The sequence below is a fragment of the Salminus brasiliensis genome, chromosome 4, assembly GCF_030463535.1.
Source record: "Salminus brasiliensis chromosome 4, fSalBra1.hap2, whole genome shotgun sequence".
Taxonomy (NCBI): Eukaryota; Metazoa; Chordata; class Actinopteri; order Characiformes; family Bryconidae; genus Salminus; species Salminus brasiliensis.
In genome coordinates, this window is record NC_132881.1 from 32,277,890 (window position 1) to 32,303,888 (window position 25,999).

Here is a 25,999-nt window from a genome sequence, read left to right on the forward strand (position 1 = left end):
GCTTCTACATTTTCCATGTTATGAACTTCTCAGGACATGAGGCTAAGGCTAAGCAAGGTCGTGCATTTCCTCCACTGCAGTGGGAAGTGAGATTTTTGCCATTTTTTCCATAAGTAATCAATATAGTTTTACCTCCCACTTCCCCCAGAGTTTCAGCCAGGCCTGGATACAATCATTCAACGGCCCGGCGCGGTCTCGGGGCGAGTGGGCACGCTGGAAACGTGCGCTGGGATCTGATTGGCTGGGAAGTGTGAGGGGCAGGGCTTTCATCTGCGTGGTACAAATACTTGTTGATCCGCTGGCGAGTTGGCCTGAGCTTCAGATCTGACCAGCAACACTCGGTGCTGATTTTGGCACAGGACTGCTTAACTTAGCCACCATGAACTGCTCAGCGCCAGAATCCGGGGTTTCCAAACGCCTGTCATGGGGAAGAGTGATGCAGAAACTTGTCGAGTTGAACCACGTCGATGACACAAAACCAATCGCCATCTCTCATGAAAGACAATCAGGTACGTTTGAATGCAGTGTTTTCTACTTGAATGTGTCCGCTGTCATTTTATACCACGTGTTTTTCCAAAGACTGAATTAAACAACGATTTTTTTTTTTTATCTTTTAGGGTATTTACCAGTGATTTCAACAGAAGACCCTTTCGAAGAGGCACTGTGTGCTGAGACTGTGGATAATCTGTCTGAAATTCTTGGGGACGCCAGCGCCACAACCCTAGGATGGTCTAGGCTTCTGGTTCCCCATCAGTTACTGGAGCACATCGGACAGGAGCTCCTCCACCTGGCAGCTGGGGAACCCTGCGGTCTGAGAGGAGCTCTAATTGACTTGTGTGTCGAGAATGGAAAGTCCTATCAAAGCATTGGACAGCTAGCTGTGGACCCCTCTACTGTGCCAACTTTTCATCTCACATTTTTGCTGCGGCCAGATCTTGGTGGACTGTGGCCAAAGTTTACAATGAAGCTTAGTAACTCAGTCAGACTGAGCAGTGGCTTCACTGTGGCCAAAAAGAAGCTTTACAGCTCAAGTGAAGTATACATAGAAGAATTATGACCCAAAGATGTTTATCACAAAGGACACCTGGGATTACACACAATCTCCTGGGCACTTTGTAATTTCTCTTTTTTCTTATTAAAGAAAATGACTCCAGTTATTTTTGGACTATGTATGGGTTTTACCATACACTTCATTGGCAAACATGCTGGACTGAGCTAACTCAGGACAAGGAACTGTCCTGAATGAATGTAGTCTACTTATGGCAGCTATCAAACCTACCTCAGAAAGGGCTAGTTTTTATAATTTATTACAGTACTTATGGAATTATACCAATGTGCCTTAGTTATGCTTCAGCATTTGCAAAAAATCACCTGGCAAGTTTACAAATCTGGCTTGTGCACATTTATGAAATGTACATGTTCAAATGCAAGCAGTGACATTAAATGTACCTTGAATCTAAACTGATACGCTTGTATTTGTTTGTTTATACACACACAACCAAACTTTGCATGACGCTACACTGATGCGACTGCACTAATCCAGTGGGGAAAATACAGATGATTGTAATTAGGTTCTCAGGCCTCACAGAGATTTCTTTTAATTTAAAGGAAGAATTGTGGAGGATTTAACAATATGCGGAGGATCAAACAACTGTTATATATAAACAAAACCAAAACAAAAATATACTAAACACAATGCTGCATGTCAAAATCCACTTGTAAGTTTTTTCCTCTCAAACAAGATCAAGGCTCATACTTTGACATATCTACTTTAAATGAAAGAAAATATAAGTATTGTGGAATTTATTAATACATTATACTGAAATGATTGATAAACAACAGGCCCTGTTAATAAAATGAGACAAATCTAGGATGATTCCATTTTAATAAATACAGATCAAAATCTCTTTTCATTAAATTCAAATGCTTAATAAAAAAATCCAACAGGCAAATCTACAGTGAACAATTAATTAAATAAGGAATGGCAACAACTTAATTCAGATTCAGTTCTTGCGGTCGAAAACACAGGTCCAAAGAAATACTAAAAATCTTGAGTGGCTCAGACAACCCAAATATAGGGTTCTAAAATTGCTTAGAATGGAATTGGGGTGCACAAACTTACCGAAAAGAAAAGCATCAAGCTAGCAGCATAGCTTACCGTTCAGAATACAGCTATTTAGTACACACATGGACAAAATTGTTGGTACCCCTCAGTTAATGAAAGAAAAACCCACAATGGTCACTGGAAATAACTTGAATTTGACAAAAGTAGAAATAAATAAAAATTCTATTAAAATGAACAGATGAAAATCCGACATTGATTTTGAACCATGCTTCAACAGAATTTTAAAAAAGTAAACTCATTAAACAGGCCTGGACAAAAATGATGGTACCCCTGAAAATAATATGACCAAAGGGACATGTTAAATCAAGGTGTGTTCACTAACTAGCATCACAGGGGTCTACAATCTTGTAATCAGTCAGTGGGCCTATATATAGGGCTATAGGTAGTCACTGTGCTGTTTGGTGACATGGTGTGTACCACACTCAACATGGAACAGAGGAAGTGAAGGAAAGAGTTGTCTCAGGAAAGACAATTATAGACAAGCATGTCAAAGGTAAAGGTTATAAGACCATATTCAAGTAGCTTGATGTTCCTGTGACTACAGTAGCACATATTATTCAGAAATATAGGATCCATGGGACTGTAGCCAACCTCCCTGGACGTGGCCGCAGAAGGAAAATTTATGACAAATCAAAGAGATGGATAATACGAATGGTAACAAAAAAGCCCAGAAAAACTTCCAAAGAGAGTAAAGATGACCTTCAAGCTCAAGGAACATCAGTGTCAGATCGCACTATCCGTCATTGTTTGAGCCAAAGTGGACTTCATGGCAGACGACCAAGGAGGACACCATTGTTGAAAACAAATCATAAAAAAGCCAGACTGGAGTTGCCAAACTATATATGTTGACAAGCCCCAAAGCTTCTGGGAGAATGTCCTAAGAACAGATGAAACTTTTTGCCAAGGCACATCAGCTATATGTTCACAGACGGAAAAATGAAGCATATTAAGAAAAGAACACTGTCCCTACTGTGAAACATGGAGGAGACTCTGGGGCTGCTTTGCTTTGCTGCATCTGGCACAGGGTGTCTTGAACCTGTGCAGGGCACAATGAAATATCAACACTATTAAGGAATTCTAGAGAGAAATGTGCTGCCCAGTGTCAGAAAGCCTGGCCTCAGTCACAGGTCATTGCAACAGGATAATGACCCAAAACACACAGCTAAAACACCCAAGAATGGCTAAGAGGAAAACATCAGACTATTCTGAAGTTGCCTTCTATGAGCACTGACCTAAATCCTATTGAGCATCTTTGGAAGGAGCTGAAACGTGCCATCTGGAAGAGGCACCCTTCAAACCTGAGACAACCGGAGCACTTTGCTCATAAGGAGTGGGCCAAAATACCTGCTGAGAGGTGCAGAAGTCTCATTGACAGTTACAGGAATCGTTTGATTGCAGTGATTGCCTCAAAAGGTTGTGCAACAAAATATTAACTTCGTACAATCGTTTCTGTCCAGGCCTGTTTCATGAGTTTAGTTTTTTAAATATTTCTGTTGAAGCATGGTTGAAAAGCAATGTCGGATTTTCATTTGTTTATTGTCATAGTATTTTTATTAATTATTACTTTTGTCAGATTCAAGTTATTTCTGTGACCATTGTGGGTTTTTCTTTCATTAACTACCAACAACGTCCATGTGTGTATGTTGTTGTTGTTGTTTTTTTTAATCTTCCAAATCCATAATTCATATAATTCAACCAATTACTTTCAAATGTGAACAATTAGGTTTTTAAGACCCACTTCTCAAATGTCAGCAATATCTACCCAATGATGTGCAACGTCACATCAACATCACAGGGGAGAGGAAAGACAAATGTGTGCCCCAAAAGCGCACGGATATAGATATTTTTGCTTTTCCTGGTGCAAATTCCCACTCTGCTTTCAGTGAAAACTTGGTGAGAGCAGAATATTTCTTTACTTGGTCACCTTCCAAATTGACATACACCACTGGACCTATTAAGAAAATAAGGAAAAAAGAAGAATGCAAAAGGTCAGATAATCATTAGTATTTAGGGGAACAATGCATTGTTCAACAATGCAAGTCCAAGAAACAAAACATCTCTACATCCTCAAAATGCAGCTTCAAATATAGACATATACGTTTCAGCAAGTCCCTGAATGTATCTTCTCAAACACATAACGGACACAAAATATTCATTATTAACACCTGAAGGCAGTTCAGTTATCTGGTCAAACATCTTAGTTAAAACGAACTGATTTCATAAGAACTTACTGACTTGTCTCTCAGTGTCCATGCAACAGCACTTGAATGTCTGAAAGCTTTGAGCAGCTGGGTGTACCCATCTTCTGTGCCCTTTGGTACAGGTCTGAATCTCCAAAATAACGTGCTCGATACAACAACCCTTCCTCTGCAGGTAAAAGCACATCATGCAATTTAAACAGTTTCAAATCTCAGATTTTCAAACATATTATAAAAGAAACATCACTTAATACCAACCACCCTGCATTATCAAACAGCTCAACACACTTGGAAAACCACAGCACTACTTTACAAATGTCCATTTCACTGTGTATTACATAGCACTACACCAATAAGAGTCCTTGGGCAAGACCCTGAACACTACATTGTGCCCACCTCTGTAATACGAGTAACCTTGTTCTCTCAGCTTAATGCCATAAACATAATGTAAAATCTCAATTAAGAGATGGGTCCTTCCCAGTGTGTTCCTACTCCCAAATACAAATGCAACCACAAGGGATAGGGAAACTCCTGCACTGCTGTCAGTGCTTTTACTGAGAGTAGAAAACATACACAATCCATGTACAATAACTACTGAAGATTGAGGTACTTATTGACTTACTCTGTTGTTTTTCTTTCCAACAATTGTTTCTAAGATTTGAAATGTAGTCCTCCTCCACACTCTGTTCAATATTCTTTAGATTTAGTCCACTATATTCCTCTGAAAAGTGGTCTCCAACATAGTAAGGCACCTTCAGAGTAGTGGTCTGTCGTCTGTTTGTGTGGCCCGAAGATCTGCAAAATATTAAAGTGTAATAAATTGTTAGGTATTTTAAAATACATTGATCAATGCCAATCCAGTAAACCTGTCTCATGGATGTGGCTTCTAGATAAGTAACTATGTATCCAAGTAACTCCAAGTCTTTTTGCAGGCTGCAAATTCCTCAAGAGGGTGCTATTAGCAAAGAGTTTCCCTTTGCATCAATGAAACTGAAGGTAGACCTTGCTAGTACTGGTATACAAAAGGCTCATTCATTCACATTTAAAGGAATGGAAGCTGCACTGACACCTTGACAGCTAACTGACGTAAGCTATGTAACACACTTAAGTCGTATCTTTCCATATATCATATAAATATTTCCATTAAATGTCATTACAAACACTTGTGCTAAAACGCTCACTACTTGTGACTGTTTTTGCTTTTTAAAATGATTTTTAAAGTTCTGTGCTGCAAATGAAAAATTGTGGGTTACTGTGTGCTAACTTACGGTCTGTGGCTAAGACTGTAGGGAGGGCTGGAAACCATCATTTGGCTGAGTGCTGAAACTATGATGAGGATGAGGATGGGCATCAGCTGAACAAACAAAGCAAGGCTTCCCTAGTTTGTGAAAATTAAAACATGAGAAACTGTTAAATATTGGGGATCATTCAGCTTGTACATAGTTTTGGAAGAGCAGGAGTTTACAAAGCTGAACAGAAAAACATTTGTATTACCCATGATAGAAACAGTGCCAACATACTCTCTCTGCAAAAAATGTATATCTCCAGTTTTACATTTCCACTTGAATGAATTCATTTGAATCTGGCACTGTCAACATTCTCATGATGAACGAACCAATAGACTAATAAATAGTCCAAAAAGGACCCTAAATAAGTCTTTTTACATAGACTTCAACATTTTTTTTCCTTCCTCATTTTGAGGGTACCAGATTTTGCGTCACAACAACACACGTCCATATTAATACGTTTGTAACAGTATTTTGAAACAATCATTACTTGTAACATCAAGTTACAAGTATTTCCGGTCTATTGGCACTTACATCTCTCTGTTGTTCTCTTCGTTCTTGTCGGTGGTTATGCCCAAATCTCATCCTGCCATTACTGTAGACATGGACATTACCTAGGAAGGATATAAATAATACATATTTAATATGCCAATGCTCTGCATATATTAAATGACACTGTTAAAGCTGAAAGGGGAAAAGCTCTGTTCTTATTTACATTTGACTGATTTGAAATTTAAGGTCCTACTTACTAGATGGAAATCCACCACCAAAAAACATGTTGAAGAGATCCTCAGGAGAAATATCTGCCTCAAAGCTACGATGAGAATGGCCATGACGTGATTGGTGGACTTTCTCCTCACCATAAAGGTTGTATTGCTTCCGCTTCTCGGTGTTACTAAGAACGGCATATGCATTTCCTATAGCTACGACCAAAATGGGGAGGGGGTGTTAAAAAGAAAACTAATTGCCTGCAAAAGGTAAATACATGGTAGATACATACAATCTTTCCAAAAAGAAGACAGTAAAAAAAAAAGCATAAATGTTGTTTTTACCTTTAAACGCCTCTGTAGCACCAGGGGCATGGTTTTTATCTGGATGGAATTTCAAAGCCAGTTTTCGATAAGCTTTTTTCAGATCATCTTCTGAGGCATCTTTGCTGACTCCAAGGATCTCATAATAGTCTTTGCACTTTTTTATCCTAACAGGACAATGAAAAAGAAACTGTAAGTAGATATAATTAAATAAGTGTAATACAATATCAATTAGAGTGTGACAATTACACACACTGCATGGCTCAATACTAGACTCAAATTCTGTTCAATATGGACAAGCTCAATAAACAATTCCTTCAACTGACTAGAGCAGATTAGGCCTTTATTTAAACACTGATCATATTGCAGCAAGTATAATATAACTAATCCCTTAAAAATATATTGATTGTACTTTACTTTAAAACAGATATCAGGGAGTAAAAACTCACTATTTGTGAATGTAAATTAGCTTGAGGCTAAATATTAGCAAGTGTCCAATGCATTATTATAAAGTAGTCTACTTTTATTATGTTGGATGCTGTAATAAACTCAAAAGGGGACACACTAACATAGCAACATAAGGAAAGACCCTTCTGTTTTTTGCTCCATCAGTGTACCTAATCAGAACTGAACTTGAAGTTTATTCCAAGTTTATTCGAAATGTAAAAGAAACGCACCTTTTGACTGCGTCCAGCTGATCTGGTGTGTACGACTTGGCTCCATCAGTGGCACTTTCTCCTCCTGACGTCTGATCTGCAGCACTGTTGGTTCGGTGTCGTACTCCAGCGCTGTCACCCTCTCCACAGTTATGAGCACTGCCATGTGTGTTTCCATTTTGGGCTATAGACTCTAATAAACCTAAGAGGACAATGTCTATGAGGCCACTAAAGCAACCGTACATTCACAGTCCCTCTAGGACTCAACATAAACAAGCGAGCAAGCAAACGCAAGCATTCCTCTGAAGGTATATTATTAGCATAACAGCTTGGCAAAAGTGTCCGGTTACAGAGAGAGCACTAGCTAAGATCATGCCATAGCACACAAACACGGATATGAAGAAGAAAACCCTAACATGAAGGTCGAGGTCTAGCCGAGCAGAAGAAGCTGACGTTAGCGCTGTGGTTAACGTTAGCCAGCTGGGTGGCTAAGCTAGCTAACGGTTTCTCGTGTCTGTGTGACGCTTGGGAGATAAATTCACGTACGTTTCGCCTTCTCGGTGGGAAACAGCTTCTGTGCCTTCTCCAGGAACCTCCTGGCTCTGTCGTGCTGGTTGTCTCTCAGGGCTGTGAGGGAAATCTCGATGCATCGCTCCGCTTCGTCCTTGTTTGATTCCATTGCGACAGCGGAACTTCGCTGGACCCACGGCGCCGCACTATGACGCGACGCAGAACTGGGAGCGAAAATAATGCGTCACGATTCGAGCTGCTCGTGTTTAGGCGTGGAGAGGCGAAACACCCAAAACCAGAGAGTTCATCTAGATTTCGCCGAATGTTTTTGCTTTATTTATAAAATAATCTGTAACAGAAAACGTCAATTTCTTAGGCATTTACAACGACACGTTCACTTTAACGTTACTTTTAGGAGTAGTTTCCCAGACCGACTTTAAGCCATGCTGGAGCCACAGTGACTTTCAAAGCTGAATCGACATTGGCTGTTAAATATATGTCAGGAAACTGGTCTGTGTTTTTTGTATTTGTGATTCAGATATTGTCTCCTTAAAATGCACCTGAGGAAGGTATTAGCATTGCTGCAACGTGCTGGTGACCTACAGCGCTGTTATAATGTGCTGGTTAAAGCAACTGTTAGCTGTGCAGCAGTCAATCACAGATCACTTTCTTCTAGCAGCACTGAAAAGAAATCAAGAATAAAGCCACTCAGGCCGACAGGCTGGAAGTCTCTTTCTTGGGAGGAAAGACTAGCCGATGCTGTGACTCCCCTGTGGAGAATGAGCTATGAAGAGCAGCTCCAGTGGAAACAGGAACAACAGCACAAGATCTTACTTCAGATGACAAATGAGGTTCTACAGGGTTCATCTATCACATCTAACAAAGGAGAGCTCCATTTTCCACTACTGCCCATCATTCCCTCACCAGTGAGGGACGGATACCGCAATAAATCAACCTTCTCTGTCAACAGAGGAGTCGATGGAAATCCAAAGACTGTTGGATTTTATGTTGGCACTGGAAAAGGTGGAAACATTGTTTGTGTTCATGCTGACCACCTTTGTAACATGCCAGCAAAGCACAAACTGGTTGGAAGATGTTATGAAGATTTCATACGTGTCTCGAAACTGAAGCCCTGCATTTTGTTTGATGATGGGGGGCACTGGAGAGAAATTACAGTGAGAACAAACTCTGCCGGTAGCACCATGGCTATAGTATACTTCCATCCACAAAACCTAAGTCCTGAGGAGATAAATGTCCATAAAACAGCTGTAATGAAGTATTTCACTGAAGGTCCTGGGGCAGTTTGCCAGCTGGACTCCCTTTATTTCCAGGAAAATACCAAGACCAGATGTAGTAATGAAGAATCTCCATACCAGCTTCTGCATGGGGAGCCCTACATCTATGAGGAGATACTTGGGTTCAAGTTCCGCATCTCTGCTGATTCCTTCTTTCAGGTGAACAGAGGAGCAGCAGAAGCCCTGTACAAAACCATAGCAGAGCTGAACAAAGCCTGTGAAAATGGCACACTGTTGGATATATGCTGCGGGACAGGAGCTATTGGCATCTCGTTATCTACAAGAATGAAGAAGGTCATCGGTGTCGAGCTCATTGAGCAGGCTGTGGAGGATGCAAAACACAATGCTGTTCTAAATGGCATTCAGAACTGTGAGTTTCTCTCAGGAAAAGCTGAGGCTGTTCTTCCCAAGCTGATACCCAACTTGTGCTCTGAGGGTGGGCTCACAGCTATTGTGAATCCTTCCAGGGCAGGCCTGCATTACAGGGTGATCCGAGCCCTGCGCAACTGCACAGACATACGAAGACTCATCTTCATATCCTGCAAGCCAGAAGGAGAGGCTATGAGAAACTTCAGGGAGCTTTGTGGGAAACTAGATTGGAAGAAGAAGTTAACAGGAGAGGCCTTTAGACCAACATTGGCTATCCCATTGGACATGTTTCCACACACACCTCACTGTGAACTCGTGCTTGTGTTTGAACGATAAACTTGACAGCTGTAAGTGTGGGATGCATTGTAAAGCAGTTCTTAATGCAAGGCCATTGATTGCCAAAATGTTAAAGATTAAAAGTGTTATTTATTTAGAGATCTGTCTAGATGCCATTTATATTTGCAGTTTAAACTGCTGAGAAAACTTATTTCTTGGTGTAGTTCCCTGTACCTCATAGAACTCCTGCAAACTGAAAGTGGTTTGTATGATCAGGTTTCTTTTTGGCTTCATAAAACCTGTTTCTCAAGTCCAATATGCCGTCTCATGTTTGCACTAGATATTTGTAATTTTTTATCCAAGGTTAGAGGAGGTTTCACAATTCTACACAGTTTGTACACATGCAGCCTAACTACTGCAACTATGAAAGCGAGAACACCATAATCTTATACTGATGTAACTGCTTGGCCGCCCACTGGCATTCTGACTAGTGATTACAAAATCCAGGACTGGAAACTGGATTCAAGGTCTAATTGAAGACCTTTGATAGGTGTTGTAAGATTCAGCAGGGAAACGCATGGTCTTCCTCAAATCACTAAAAATAGAATGTCTGCTTTGATTAGTTCTGGGTTCTGGGAGCGGATTGAGATACATGCTGTCACGGGCAGAATATTTTTTTGTAAAATCGCAAAGTTAAAAGACCAACTTTGGTCATCGTCCTCTAGCAAATTAGTGATTCACAGCAATGTAGATGTACATACAAGTGGCTTATTAAAGAATCAAACTGCGGTGGCCTTCACAGTTTTCTAAAATTCAAAAGTGTGGGATGGACAGAAGTTGCGGGTCTTCTTGAAGAGATCCTTTCATGGGTACTTTATACACACGCTCGTAACAAGGTATAATGACTTAACCTTGTTTTCCAGTTACCACTGTTCCAGTAAAAGATGGCAACATGTTGTCTCTTATTCAGATATGTATATAAGTTGTCATTTTCTGCTGTTTTGTAAAATACATTGTTCATGTATTTTAATGCTATATAATGCTTTTAAGAACAGACTTGACATGTAGTCTGTAAAATTAATAAAAATAATTGTAGTAAATTATTAATATGGACGTTTATATCTTCAGTATCAGTAAACTGTCGCAGTTAGGCCTGCATGAGTCTGACATTTTATATTTGGTCAAAGCAAGTGCTAGTGCTAGTGATTATTAGCAAATAAACAGCCAAATTATCCTCCATAATATTTGTAGCATTAAGTGCCTAAAGTTGAGTAGGTCACACAACAAATCTGACCATTTGGGACATGGACTCCACAAGACCTCTGAAGGCGTGGTATCTGACACCATGATGTTAGCAGCAGATTCCTATAAGTTGCAAGGGGCATGGATCTCATCATGACGCGGTTGCCGGTTCACCGGTTGTTCTGCCTTAGAGCACTTTTGGTAGGTACTGACCAATGCATACCAGAAAAAAGCCCCTGATGTTTTGGAGATTCTCTGACCCAGTCGTCTAGCCATCATAATATGGCCCTTGTTCAAGTCACTCCGATCTTTATGCATGGCTATTTCCCCTGTTTTAACGCACCACCTTCAATCACTGACTGTTCACTTGCTGCTTAATTTAAATAATCTGTGTTTTTCATCATCTATCAGTGGTACTAATGTTATGGCTGATCGTTGTGTATATGCTTCTTCTCTTCAGTTTGCATGGGTGGGGCTATATGTAAATATATTCTTGAGGTAGGCCTTTCTCAATTTTTTGCATATCTAGATATAGAGATATATACTTTGAGGCTAAAGTGTATGTTTCGATACTTTCCAAAATGTTTACATACTTTATTTTTTTTTAAAAGTGAGCACAATAATTGTATTTTTTGCTATAATACAGGCTTTAAAATAAATCCAAATTAAAAAAAAACAAGATGACCTGTTTTAGTACCTTTCAGGCTTCCTCAAATTAGAACAAATAAAAAGCCCTCTACCCAAATGGACATCAAGAACGAGTCTCATTAATGACCACAGTGTGCAATATAATGCAATGGCACTGAAATATTGTTAAAGTGCAATGACCTACATATTAGTAGGGTTACTCTTGGACATGGACTGAGTCATTGCAGACAACGACTTTGTCTGTCTCTGTGTGCTGCCACTTGTGTCATTCTGGATGGGCGGCAGTGAATGGTCACCGGGAGGGGGAAAAAAACAGATTGTTTAGATTGTAGCTTTCAGCGTGAACATCAGATGAGCAGGCAACCAATGAAACTGACAAGGCTAGGTGGCATCCATTCCCTCCCAGCCAATTGCAGCTATTTGAACGACGTATCGAAAAGCAGCCAGTGACTTAGGTAAGCGAGAGGAATCAGGCAGGCTGTGAAACACCCATTGTCTTGCTGCGGTCCCTCCGGACGTGCTGAGCTTGATGAATTGTTGATTCGTCTGCAACAGCAGCCGCAATTCCAAAGGTAAGCGGATAACCGCGAACGCGTGAATCAGCGTTTGTGCCTTTGTGCTTTCAGGAGGTCGAGCTGGGATGTAGAGACCCACCCGTTTAGGGCTGAAAACGTGATGTTCATGTGCTGATTTGTGCGGTTCGCTGTAAAATAACGATGCGTCTCTTGCAGCCCGGAAAAGAGATCGAAAGAGAAGCCGTTGTTGATAAAATATGACTGACACAGTGAGGGAGTCTGTCCAGACTAGGCAACGCAAAACCGAAGAAATGGCCGATGAGATGGCGGTAGACGATGCCTTGGATTCGGAGTCTTACCAGGAGAATAAGGGCCCGAGTCCCGCCACACAGATAGTGTGGAGAAACGTTATTCTGATGGCTTTGCTGCACTTCGGAGCTGTTTACGGACTCTTCATAATCACATCTGCCTCTGCCTTAACCCTGATATGGAGTGAGTATGGTCTTACTGTTTATTTCATCAGTCATCGACAGTATACGTTCATATTAACCAGCCTGGAGACATCGTTTAGCCCGAGAGCTCTTGTAGTGCTCATATAATAATGGGCCATGTACCTACAGGGTGAAATATGTGTGTGCTGGAGCGAGGGGGCGTTCCAGTGCTGTTCTTTGGATGAGGATGGGATGAACACAGACTCTATTGTTAGAAAAGGGAGCCTACATTTATCACATCTTTAAGTTTTGTTCCCCCATTTTCTTCGTTGTTGTTTATAAAAATTAGATTTCAGGTCTTTTTGGTCTTTTTTCTAGGTAGATAGACAATGAGACTCCATATGATTCATCCAGTAGCTATAACAGTTGCTTTTTATTTCTTTTTGTGTGTGTTTGTTTGTTTGTTTGTTTTTTGGCATGGTTGTACTGCATAATATTTTTATATAATCGAACAATGCACAATCAGCATTCCGATAGGCTATCCATTGTGTGCCGGACTGGCTCATAACAGTACTTCTTTCTCCACTGAGACTGAGATCTCTCAGTCTAAGCAGCCTTGTCTGCAGCCACATAGAGAGACATTCAGCACTCTAGCAAAACATTTTTGAGGAACACACGCGAGGCACCAAGCACAGAACGTAAATAACACTGCCTTAAACAGCCCTATAATGAAGGCTAATGTAACTGCTCACTTGATTTTCCTCCTTCTCTACAGCGGCTGCGTGTTTCATGATGAGTGCCCTGGGGATAACAGCAGGGGCTCATAGACTCTGGAGCCACAGGTCCTACAAAGCCAAGCTGCCATTAAGAGTCTTTCTGGCCCTTGCAAACTCCATGGCTTTTCAGGTACATGGATGGTTTGAAAGTGACTCAAGCACAGATGTCAAATGTACATATGCTGGGAGCCATGCACATATTAAATGTGTCCCAGTCATCTACTGCAATTAATAATGTAATAAACCTGTGCAAGTATTGTATTATAACCATATTATTTTGAATGATTCACAGTGCATGACACTTGTAATTATGCAGTACTGGTTTGCAGTCACACTTGACTAATCATTGACATTTCGGATATATCTATCCAGAATGATATCTATGAGTGGGCTAGAGACCACCGCGCCCACCATAAGTTTTCAGAGACCAATGCAGACCCTCACAATGCCACGAGAGGATTCTTCTTTGCCCACATTGGCTGGCTGCTGGTTCGTAAGCACCCAGATGTCATGGAGAAAGGAAGCAAACTGGACCTTAGTGACCTCAAAGCAGATGGAGTTGTGATGTTGCAAAGAAGGTACGTATTCAAATCATAAAACTTGTTGTGAATTGTTGTATAGAGAGTGCTGAACCTGTAAATTCCTGGACTGAAAGCTATCAACCAGTTACATGATTTTAGAAGCCTCACAGTTGTGATAAAATTGGTGTATCCATTCATTTCATTACCTAACCTACAACAACAGTGCATTTAAAGTTTAAGTTTTAGCTACTCTACAAGTTTTAAAAACAACACTGTCCCTTATATTTCAATAAGGTTGAGCTTCAACTTTATAACAAGATAATAAGAATTTTATTATCTTTATATATTTTTCAAGTCTGGACATTTAAACCTAAACTTAAGTTCTGCAAGAAGGTTTGTAACTACCTTTGGCTAATACCTACAGTGGCTGTGGGTCACAGCAATATATTTATGACACTTGCTTTATGTTGATTTATAGAAATACAGCCCAGTAAATGTTGACTTAATGCTGCATGAATACCTTTCTAAATGCACTCTATAAAGTGATACAAACAAGGCCATAACCCCTTTTACCACTGCTGTGTTTCTCACACCTCTGCCGACTCCGCCAAAGCACCCATCAGGCCATGGTCAGTAAATGAACAGAGTACCGTCATCTGACCCATTCTCTTGGATGCAGTCCCACCATGGTCCTGAACCTCTTTGAAAAAGGGATTAACACTTCTAAAGTCTACTGGTCAAAGGATGCCCTCAGAACATATTTCAGAGGGTTGCCAAATCAGATAGCAGCGCAGCGACTGGTTTTTCAGCGTTTTTATCTAGATGCAAATGTTTTTCAGCAGTTGTGTTTAACGTAGTTCAGCGCCTTGCATGATGTGCTAGTTGATATGTCAAAGAAGCTACATGCTAATGGTGGGAAATGTTTTTTTTCTTAATATCTCTCTGATGGTCATCAATGATTCCCCTAAAATGTGTTCTCCATGTATGATCCAGCCTGATAAGAACCTGTTAAGCACACAGATGAACCTTATGTTGTTGTTGTTGTTTTTTTCCACTTTTCCACTAGGCACTATAAGCTGTCTATACTGGTGATGTGCTTCCTTGTCCCCATGCTCGTGCCCTGGTACATGTGGGGGGAGAGCTTGTGGGTGGGATACTTCATCCCAGGCCTGCTGAGGTACGCTGTGGTCCTTAACGCCACCTGGCTGGTCAACAGTGCGGCACACATGTGGGGCATGAGGCCTTACGACAACAACATTAACCCCAGAGAGAACAGATTTGTGGCCTTCAGTGCAGTAGGTAGGAGATCACTCTTGCTTCTCTTGTACATTTACAAAAGTAAATTCAGTGAACTGTGTGTAGTGTGTGTGTATAGCCATAATATTCTCCACTACTTGTACCTGATGTGTTTTATATAGTGCAAAAATGGTAGGTATAAGTGTGTGAAAAGAAAAGAACATAGATTTGTGGACCAAAAACAAAGACCGGCCTAATGGAACCTCCAGAACTATGCATAGATGTCACCACACCCCTTTAGATGTACTGTTAAGAGATGTTTGTGTAGTCAAACTTGGGTTGTGCATATTCAGAACAGTTCACATATTTCATATGTTCAGTGTGATATATTTTGTTTCTGACTGCAGTGAAAAACAACCCACTGTAAACAGATAATCATCTTATGATAACCCATGTTATCTATAGGACCATCAAACAGCTTTGCATTTTTTTTCATATGTGAACACAGGGTGACTCATTCTTCATTTCATTTCAGGGGAGGGCTTCCACAACTACCACCACACCTTCCCTTATGACTACGCCGCCAGCGAGTTTGGCAGCCGGCTGAACATCACAAAGTCCTTTATTGATCTCATGTGTTTCTTTGGCCTGGCCATGGATCGCAAGAAGGTGGCTCATGACACCATCATGGCCCGGGTACAGCGCACTGGTGATGGTAGTCATAAAAGTGGCTAAGTCAATTACTGCATTTCAGAAGTCCAAATCATGTGATGACAAGCCAGACACAATATTTACAGACATTTGCAGTGAGTGTGCAGTGAAGACCCTAGTAACGCCTCCACTCTTACAATGAACTAAAGATTCTTGTCTGGAGTATGTAGACTAATACTGGCTTTAGGATCACTGTCCATTTATAGATATGTAGTCATTTTGGCACTGGCACAGAGTTTGATTGGGAAACATGACTGGCTCTTCCTCTGCCTTATAGGCAGGAGCTGTTACAGTATTGCTTAAACAGTGGTGTGCCTTCTGAGGACACACTCTTGGTCTGTTTAAACAGTAAAATGCAGCTTTAATGTAAGAGAATCATTCCAATAAACTATGCAAGCTGTTCAAGTTCAGCTTATATAACATCATATATATATATATATATATATATATATATATATGTGCTATTAATCTGTTTTACATTTTAGCACATTAAGTTACGTTTTAGTTGAAACAAATTTGACGTAAAGCGAAATTTTGGAATATAATTTACGCTTTAATGCTTTACAGTTTATTAATGCTTTAAAGCTTTAAAGCTTAAAGAATTTGTGTTATCCTGTACAGGTCAGAGCTGTTTTGCACCCACTGACAGCAGGCAACTAAATTGCTCCTCAGAACTGCGGATACCCAAACAAGTATAAACAATGCTGGATAAAATTCACTTTATTGTTGGTTCAGTATGTTCTGTGCACAAAACTGAGAAAAATGAGAAACCTGTTATTGTGATTCCATTGCTCAGAGGAAAAAAAAACTTTTACCTTAGCACTACTTTTCTGAAAATAACATGCCATGTTAACTGGTGCCCCTGAATTTGGTACTTTGTGCAAGATCCCTTCATTAGCCTTCATATGTAATATGATGAGGTGGGAGAACACATAACAAGTGATCTAAGGCTTTTCTGCCAGAAACAATATCATCACAGTATCAAGGTTGTCCTTGCACCTTGACATAGTTTTTCTGTTCTGCCCTTTGGTTTTCACAGTGAGTTTAGGTCAGGAGACTGAGATGTTCATTGTGAACAAAACAAACAAAGAAAAGATCAGGACGATCATTGTCCAACTGGAAGGTCTAGCTCTGCACCGTCGACTATACCAGTGGTTCTCAAACCAGTTCCGGGGGCCCCCAGATAGTTCACATTTTTGCCCGATACCAACTCCCCACACACTGGAAAAGTGCAACATTTTAAATCTGGAATTTGGCCTTGAGGACTGAATCAAAAACTTAATAGCGAGTTACCAAAAAAGGTTATTTTCTGCATGGCTTTAATCTTGTATGCCAACTCACATTTAGCGCACACAGGCAAAAATTATCCATTTGACCATAGAACCCCAAAGAACTACTGAGAGTCCAAAGATTCATCAGAGACATTCTTCTCGTAAGCTTTTCAGATAGCTTGATGATATACTTAGTCTTATCCTGGTTTTGGAAGTTCTTTAACTCCAGAAATTACTTAAGAGTTTATTAACAATTTTTTAATGCCTTTTTTCTTTTACTATAAAAATAGAAACCCTGAAATGTGATTTGCACTTTTAAGTCCTGTAGGTGGCTTCAGTGCCTATAATCCTAGAAAATATGGTAATATTTCTATAAACAGGAGTATAGTGATCTTATTTAGACTATTTACACCAGGGGTGGGGAACTCCAGTCCTGGAGGGCCAGCACAGTTTGTTCTTTTCCCACTCAAGCACTTCTTACTCAACTGCCCTCTTAATTGCCAGGTTGGGTAGGTTTGTTGGAGCAGCAAACTGAGCTGGACTCTGCCCCTCTGTTCACCACCCCTGAATTAGACTAAATAGGCTGCATGTCCAAGACCTTCCAGGACAAAAAACAGGGGTAAATAATTGTTGAGAAATAACTGAAACTTGTCGCAATATTGCAGAATGATTTTGAAAGATGTATACTCTGCTCAAGGATGTTTGAAATTAAAAATTTTAAAGGCCTTGAGTTTTTTTCTCCCCTGCCAATCAGACGAGTTCCAGTGAATTTGAATGTATTATTAAAACATCCAACCAAATTCATATCAGTGTAAAATATATATATATATATATATATATATATATATATATATATATATATATATATATATATATATATATTACCTTGACTATGCCTATTTGTCTATGTGAGGGCTAGTACCACCTATTATTCATCACATTACACACCACCAAATAAAAGAAACTTTCAAATATTGGTTAAAATGTTTACTTTGATTTGTTTTACTTGAGTATATTTAAATCATTGTTACTAATTTCGCCCTGTATGTCTATTTTTAATTAAGCGCATACTTTTCCCTTAAGTATAACTTCTCCACCACTGGTTAAAATGAGCTTCTCGTGTGCACGTAAATGTTAAATGATGTGTTTAGTTTGCTATGGACCAAAGTGTAAGTGCATTTTGTGTTGCTACCTTAAAATATGATTTATCACATGTTACTCATTAAAGCTGGGCTCTACTGATGTGACCTGTTCGATTTAAAAATGACAATAATGTAGCTTCCTCGAGTTACCCATGCTGTGTATAAATATTATAAGCTATCTTGCATTTTAAATCTAAAAGCATAATTACATTTGTTTCTGTTTCAGTATTTTACAAGGCTGACTTGTGATGAGAGCTTTAAAACAGGCACCATTTCAAAGGCTGTTTAATTTCACTTGTGTATCAATGAGAGATGCAAATCTTTTAGAAGTAGATGTTGTGCGGTGAGATGATGATTCCATATTAATAATAACAGTTTCTCAATGGAATAAAATGTCTAGATAAATGATGAACTTTTAGTATTAAATCTTTAGTTTTTATTAGGCTCTCATCATGTAGGTTTCCACATATTCGGGACAAAAACACTTATAGTTCAGTATTGGGTTGTTATAGCATGTGGTCCAGCGGTTCATTGGCGCCATCTTCCGAGTGCAAACGGCAACTACACCACAACAACAACAACAAAACTTCAGACGAAGATCTTTCATTTAGCATTACTATTATTATTATTATTATAATTATTGTTAGAATTATTATTATTATTATTGTTAGAATTGGTTTACGTGTAAACGTTTTTGTCATGTTGACCTATTAAATGTATATTTGCAACGGCTGAACTGATTTAACAATTAAAGTCAATAACATCCATAAAGTTTGTCTCCGTTTGGGTTTAATATTGAGTTATTACACGTTATTAAAAGTAATGGATCTAATATACTACTATGTTTTTACATACAACGTATGTATATAAGTAAGACACTCCATGGAAACCTTTGTCTTTTAAAAATATTTTAACATATAGATATTATATCTTCATTTTAACAGTAATTAATGGGAATATGAACGAGCAGAGCTAAGGAAAAATAATTTCAAGATAATTTGTAAAATGTCATTAAAGAAATGCTGTTAAGACACACCAACACCAGACTGCAAGATGCGTAAAGAAGTCTCCAACAATTCTTAAAGGTCATCACGGGACCTACATTTAGGTCTTGCAACGGTTGATGTAAAAGTACAGCATCTACCATCAAAAAGAGCCCTGCTTTTCGTTAGAGGTGGAGGAAACCCTTGCTGTCACGAAAACAGGGAAAGTCTAAGGTTTGCCAGAGAACATCAAGACCCAGATCAGGACTATTGGAACGATGCACTTTGGACATAAGAACTTTTAGTTTGTTTGTTTGTTTGTTTGTTTGTTTGTTTGTTTTTGTTTGTTTTACTTCAACAGCTTCCTCCTTGCACACATTCAATGACAATCACCAATCACAGGTGTGCCACTTTCTGACGATAGATGTAGCTGTATTTGGTATCAGCTGTGGCAGGAGCTGCTGTAGGTCTGTTGGTGAAGTTTTCAGGATTGTTGGACTTGTTGGACTTCTTTACGCAATTTTCGTTCTGCTCTTGGGCTGAACGTGCTGGGACGACCTGACCTGGCCATTTGGGCAGTCGTTTCACTTGTAAATGATTTAGCGGACAGAGGATCGACTGATTTCCAAGACCTGAGATCTTCTTAAATCTAAATCCCTTCCCAGAGCCATATGCATTTACAACCTTCTCTCTGAAGGCCAGAGAGACCCCTCTGGATCTCATCATGGTGAAACTCCCCACTTCAACAATCAACACCACATCTAACTGAATGTCCGAGGTTTAAATAGGACAGACTTCTCCAAAATCCTCTGCAGCTAATGTGCTGCACCTGGGTCGAATTTAAGTATTTTCAAACATTTTCTGAATAGTCACAAGACATTTGTTTAGTTATAATGTTCTAGTTATGTTACATATATTTCTCAATATTGGTCAAAAATAGATGTAATGTTCATATGATAAAAATGTTACAGACGTTAAAAGGTTTTAATGGGGTAAACACTGCAAACAAATACAAAACATGTCTCGGCACAGTAAATACAGTATTCTGTGTTAATAAAAAAAGTATATATTTATATGTTTGTGTCTGGGAAACTAGAGGATTTGTTTACACATTTGTATTTAGATAATCAACAAAATGAGTATATATTATGCATACATTTGATGGAATATTGACGTGTTATATATATATATATATGGTTTGATTCTCTCAGTTTTCCCACATCAACTTCATTAAACCCTTTCAGCTCAGCGCACGGATAATCCGAAAAGGTCCGGACTCACCCGGATAACTTTCCTTAATCCGAATTTGCACCGGAGAAAAAGAGACAGACAGAAGCAGCGGTGGAGACCAGAGCAGGTTCACAAAAACAGAGCTTTAAAGAAGAGCTTTTCTTCTGTCTGGATTAACTGTGCACATATAATCACACATCGCAGATTGGTTCCTACACAGTGATCTGCTGCTGCAGTGTGTGTTTAGGTCGCTCTCTTCAGTGTCTCCTCTGTCCACCGAATTTATTCTCAGACCTTTCCGCTTGACAGGCTGGACTATTGAGTTTTAGACAACGGGGATCTGTAGAGGATTGTGTAGTTTTAGGATTTGAGGCATTCATCGTTGGTGTACGTTAGCGAGCTCCATTCTCCTCAAAACATTTTCCCTGAATGTGTAAAAATGACGATAGGGACATAGGACCCGTTTTCTGTCCACGTGAAGGGTGGGCTTGGATTAAAGATGATTGAATCTAAAACTGAGCTAATTTCCTCAACAAGAAAGAATCCAAATAACATCTGCTGTTTGATCCGTGATAACTGCGCTAATCCCTGAGCAAGGCTGCTCTCTGGCCCACTGTAGACCACCGCTCTCAGACTGCTGCTCATACGGAGTTTGAAGGCCCAACTCGAGCAGATCAGTGATCCCATTCGGTTTCATATTCATTCCCTCCAACTGTTAACACAGTGAGCTCTTCCCGGCTAGCTGGGCCAGAGGAACCCAGGGTGCCCTTTTGATCATTTCAATCTCTCCTTGGTACAATAGTTCTGATTGGCTGAAGCAGTAAGAAGGGGAAAATCTTTAATGAAGCAGATAATCTCTTGTTGGGATGAGAGCAGCTCCATTTCAGAGCCCCCTTTGGCTCACAAATGAGAGCCCAGCCTCTGAGTCCTGCATGTAACTTTACAGCTCGCTCGCAGCTTATTTCCAAGCGACAGAACTGTCCATCAGCCCTCTCTCAGGATGTTCATACATTTGGACGTTTATTACTACATTTTCATCTTGATGGTTCACATGAAATCGTGCTGCAGTTGGTAAGTTTTGATTTTTTCTTCTTTCTTTTTTTTTTGTTTTCAGTCATTTCTTTCAGTCAATTTAGCTTACAATCAAACCTGAAATGATTTATTGCATTGATTTTTTTTTCTCATAAAAGCTAAATTTGGATATTTAAATGAGTATTTACAGCAATAATAGACCACTATTTATTAAAAAAAGAAAGAAAAAAGCGGTATGTTTCCTTAATTATTTCGTGAATTATTTCGTTTTTTATTAGTCAATGATTACACGATTAGATGGCTACACGTGTCAAAACTGAACTTTTACTTGGGAGTTTTATGGTAACGTGTGATTTCCTTTCTTTCCAAAAAAAAAAGAAAAGAAAAAAAAAAAAAGAAGATCGTTTAAACGCTTTAAAAGCTCTCGTTTTTGGCTCTTACTGGTTTAGCAACCATCGCCATGCATTACAATCCGTATTACGCTGTTGTATGTGATATGAACGTCTATCTTAATGTTTTGAGTATGCAGAAAAGGCTACAACGTTTGCTGATGGGTGAGAACTAACACCATTTGCTCTTAGTTAATAAGCTGCTCTATCTTCCAGGTCAGTGAATAATTTCCTGATGACTGGCCCAAAGGTAAGCCAGCATTCTTTTGATCTTCCCCCTAGATCTTTATCTTAAAGAGAGAGAGAGAATCTTCTAAATGTCCCAGCAATACTGATTTAAGTATATCATTATTTTAAGATGAATGGCCACACTGCAAACAGTCCCAGCGACAAAGTTTTCTTCTACTACACATTCAGGGTGGTAGTGATTTCTTTAAGCATCCATCATCTACTGACGCTGAACGCTGGGTGGAACTCACTTTTCTGGGATACGTTGCACACAGTTTTCACACACTTGAACTCCTTCACATTGTGATGTGGTGAAGGGTCCAGTTGTACTGAGTGGCTGGGGAATGGGGTTTGGTGGGTGGTCATCATTAGCACACCAGTTGCCTATGAGAGCATTTGTAGTGTGATCTTTCTTAGACCACTTGAGGCATATTAGCATGTATCAGTCACAACAGACTCAGTCTCAACAAGCCACATAGTTAATACCAAACCACAGATGAATGCCTGACCTTTATTAGTGGGATCGGTGTTGTTCAAGAAAGACGCTGCAAGCTTTAAAAATTGAAGAATGATGGGGAGTTTTGTGTGAGATCAGCCTCGTCAATACCAATAATTCATTTCCAGAGATGTAGTGAGCTTTATTAGACTTCCAAATCAGAAAAATCAATATGAGGTTTATGCTTTTGCAGGCCTACCTGATCTACTCAAGCAGTGTGGCTGCGGGGGCTCAGAGTGGGATTGAAGAATGCAAATATCAATTTGCCTGGGACCGCTGGAACTGTCCTGAACGGGCCCTGCAGCTCTCCACTCACAGTGGGCTCAGGAGTGGTAAGTCTGCATGTCTGCCCAAGGATCAAAACTTTGGTTAGTTAACTTACCAGTAGCACAGTTGTACAATATCTATATTAACATACTTACATCATTTTCATACCTTAAGTGTGAATATTGCTTTCTCGCCTAGCCTCGAGCCTAGTCTGCTAAAAGGGAAATAGAAAGGCTACTTTCTATTAGGCTAGAGGATATTGTGTGGCAGTAAGAGTCAGTGAAATGGATGTCCTCACAGTCTGAAGGGTGTGGGTCAAAGGTTTTCCTTAGGCTGCTTTCACTGGGCATTCCTCAAGTGCCAAAAAGGAACCTGACCCTGTCTAGTGCCGACCCCTGTCTAATTGAGAGGCTGCTGAGCTTATGCCAGCTGTACGCTTCACTGTTTTATCCAATAAACAAATTGATGCACATTATAAACAACAAACAAACAAACATGTAAAACGAGGGAATGAAATAAGGTGTGTAATTAGAAAGTTAACGGTTCCGGGGACGGTATGTAGAGCCTGTGTGTGTGTATGAAATGATGGCCTCTCAGTTAAAGGTCATTTTGCAGCTCCTGTCCATGGTTGTGCTTTTTTAGAAGGAAAGCAATAAGAAAATGTGCAAAGTGTTGACAGATTTGTATTTGTCTATGCCACTTTCACTTAGACAAAAAAATTGCTATATGTCTTTAACTATGAAATACAGTATTTACATTCATCAAATTGTAATTGTGTTCAGTATATTATGTGTGTTTTGAATTGCACTGGTTCTCACTGGTTTCTGGTATATTATTTCAAAGCCTTGAGTAGTCAGCAGTTAAAGCACACAAATGTAAAAGCCTTCTACATTATATCTACTTGCAGCAAACCGGGAGACGGCTTTTGTCCATGCCATCAGCTCGGCCGGGGTAATGTACACCCTCACAAGAAACTGCAGCCTTGGTGACTTTGACAACTGTGGTTGTGATGATACAAGAAATGGCCAGCGAGGTAAAAACACATCCCAGATACGTTATGATAAACAGCAACATAAACTATATCGTATGTATGCAACTACCAGACATACTGTGTACAACCATGCTGCATGTTTTTCCTGTGCTGCTACATTTCAGGTGGCCAGGGCTGGCTGTGGGGAGGCTGCAGTGACAATGTGGGCTTTGGAGAGGCCATCTCCAAGCAGTTTGTGGATGCACTAGAAACCGGGCAAGACGCACGAGCTGCCATGAACCTGCACAACAATGAAGCAGGGCGCAAGGTATTACTCCCATTCTGAATGGCAGAATCCTCTCTCAGCCTTTAGCCCACGAGAGAGTGCTAGAAATAATTTGCTTGAGGAGGGGGCACTATGAGATGGGGCTTGAAACGTAGGCAGCTCCCTTGGCCACCAACAGAATGTAAAGTGCCTTTTGAATCATTTTTCAGAGCTCCCAATGATCGCTTACCACCCAAGAGTTTCATTCATGGCCTTATAAGCAAGGTGCCACTCGTTCCCCCAACAGTGTGTGCGCTGTACCAGATGGGCCTATTTATGTCCTGTGAATGTCCTTTATGACAAGACCTCAACTCAAGATTCTTGGGATCAGTGGTGCGAGCTTAATTAGAAGACCTAGGGGGGCCACACGTTGCAAAGGTTCTGTATTCTGTTGCTCCTCAAATAAGTGTTTAGTTTTATTCTTGCAATAAGGATCTTACATTTATGTTGGTCTTTGTTGCACTTGAGAGAGCCACAGGGATCACATCCATGCAGCTGAAGTGCTCTTTGTTTTTTCTGCCAGTGGCCTGTCTGCAGGTTTTGTCAGCTCCCTATGGCACCTGGAGCATCATTGTAACTGAAAAAAAATGTGAAAGAATTCTTTTTCATTTCCTCCTGAATGGATTAGCCATTGGGTATGCCCATGGCAGAAAACATATTGACAATGGCCATGCTAAATAAATACTCCCCTTTCCTGTGCCGAACAATTCAGCTCACTGTGAAACCTTGATTCTGCCTCCTATCGAGAGCCACTGCCTCCCTGAGAAAAGGATCGCCCCTTTCAAACCACAGATGTTTGTTTCGGTTGAAGTCAAGAAATATTGTGTGGACACAAAAGTTGAAAAAAAAGAGAAAAAACACACTCGGACTTGAACCTTGAACCAGCTCTTCTTCAACTCACCGAATTCCTCTTTTTGTCAAGTGGATGTTTTGAACATATAGTCTGTCCAATAAAGACTTCATTGTATACTTGAAAAGTGATGAATTCAAATCCAATCCAAATGTCTTTAAACGGAGAAACAGGCGGCTGCTGAAACGAGTGAATGAGGGATAGTCAGGAATTGTTCATACGGAACTGAGGGCTGAATGAGATGCACTCTTTGCTGAGGCACATAAGTAATTTCTTTAATCCAATGCCTTCTTTTTTTTTTTTTAACCAGGCGGTGAAAGGAACCATGCAGAGAACATGTAAGTGCCATGGCGTATCCGGCAGCTGCACCACTCAGACGTGCTGGCTTCAGTTGCCCGAGTTTCGGGAAGTGGGCAACTACCTGAAGGAGAAGTACCACCGTGCCATTAAGGTGGACCTCCTGCGAGGTGCGGGCAACAGTGCAGCCAGCCGCGGGGCAATCGCTGAAACCTTCAGCTCCATCTCTCGCAAAGAGCTGGTGCACCTGGAAGACTCCCCTGATTACTGTGTGGAAAACCGTACTCTGGGCCTACCAGGCACTGAAGGTCGTGAGTGCTTGAAGAAGGGCAAGAACCTGAGCAAGTGGGAGAAGCGCAGCTGTAAGCGTCTCTGCAGCGACTGCGGACTGGCCGTGGAGGAACGCATTGCAGAGACAGTGTCCAGCTGCAACTGCAAGTTCCACTGGTGTTGTGCTGTAAAATGTGAGCAGTGCCGTAAGACTGTCACAAAGTACTACTGCGTAAAGAAGAACAAGCGGGTTAAGAACGACAGTGCGAGCCGAAGGAAAAGCCTTCGCCTCAGGAAGAAGCACTAAAGGAATCTTGAAGGCTTTGACCTAGTAAAGTGTGATCAAGTGTAAGTGTACAAAACTGTTTGAATATTGTTTGGCTGTTGAAATGCAAAAAAAGGAGGACATATATCTTTGCGATG

General features: G+C 40.3%; 5 protein-coding genes across 6 annotated transcripts; 4 read left to right on the plus strand and 1 right to left on the minus strand.

The window, feature by feature from the left end:
• Window positions 1–336: 336 nt before the first annotated feature.
• Window positions 337–1,442, plus strand: LOC140554739 (DNA damage-inducible transcript 4 protein-like). Its single transcript, XM_072678042.1, has 2 exons — window positions 337–509; window positions 618–1,442. Exons 1-2 carry the CDS (start codon window positions 380–382, stop codon window positions 1,055–1,057), a joined length of 570 nt encoding a protein of 189 aa, XP_072534143.1. The 5' UTR covers window positions 337–379; the 3' UTR covers window positions 1,058–1,442.
• Window positions 1,443–1,868: 426 nt separating this feature from the next.
• dnajb12a (DnaJ heat shock protein family (Hsp40) member B12a) lies at window positions 1,869–8,013 on the minus strand. Of its 2 annotated transcripts, none has more exons than XM_072678041.1 (9): window positions 7,843–8,013; window positions 7,318–7,498; window positions 6,662–6,807; window positions 6,359–6,532; window positions 6,144–6,223; window positions 5,592–5,701; window positions 4,946–5,118; window positions 4,361–4,492; window positions 1,869–4,076 (listed from the first exon to the last, which is right to left on the minus strand). In XM_072678041.1, the coding sequence occupies exons 1-8, from the start codon at window positions 7,973–7,975 to the stop codon at window positions 4,368–4,370; spliced, it is 1,122 nt and encodes a 373-aa protein (XP_072534142.1). In that variant the 5' UTR covers window positions 7,976–8,013; the 3' UTR covers window positions 1,869–4,076; window positions 4,361–4,367. The 2 variants fall into 2 exon arrangements, with proteins under 2 accessions (XP_072534142.1, XP_072534139.1); XM_072678038.1 differs by having other exon boundaries at window positions 4,357–4,492.
• Window positions 8,014–8,092: 79 nt separating this feature from the next.
• On the plus strand, window positions 8,093–10,669 carry trmt2b (tRNA methyltransferase 2 homolog B). The gene has a single exon (XM_072676958.1). It carries the CDS (start codon window positions 8,361–8,363, stop codon window positions 9,804–9,806), a length of 1,446 nt encoding a protein of 481 aa, XP_072533059.1. The 5' UTR covers window positions 8,093–8,360; the 3' UTR covers window positions 9,807–10,669.
• Window positions 10,670–11,920: 1,251 nt separating this feature from the next.
• scdb (stearoyl-CoA desaturase b) lies at window positions 11,921–19,010 on the plus strand. Its single transcript, XM_072678043.1, has 6 exons — window positions 11,921–12,208; window positions 12,368–12,643; window positions 13,358–13,488; window positions 13,731–13,936; window positions 14,946–15,178; window positions 15,651–19,010. The coding sequence occupies exons 2-6, from the start codon at window positions 12,409–12,411 to the stop codon at window positions 15,848–15,850; spliced, it is 1,005 nt and encodes a 334-aa protein (XP_072534144.1). The 5' UTR covers window positions 11,921–12,208; window positions 12,368–12,408; the 3' UTR covers window positions 15,851–19,010.
• Window positions 19,011–22,769: 3,759 nt separating this feature from the next.
• Window positions 22,770–25,999, plus strand: wnt8b (wingless-type MMTV integration site family, member 8b). Its single transcript, XM_072677191.1, has 4 exons — window positions 22,770–22,929; window positions 23,772–23,897; window positions 24,020–24,162; window positions 25,320–25,999. The coding sequence occupies exons 1-4, from the start codon at window positions 22,770–22,772 to the stop codon at window positions 25,881–25,883; spliced, it is 993 nt and encodes a 330-aa protein (XP_072533292.1). The 3' UTR covers window positions 25,884–25,999.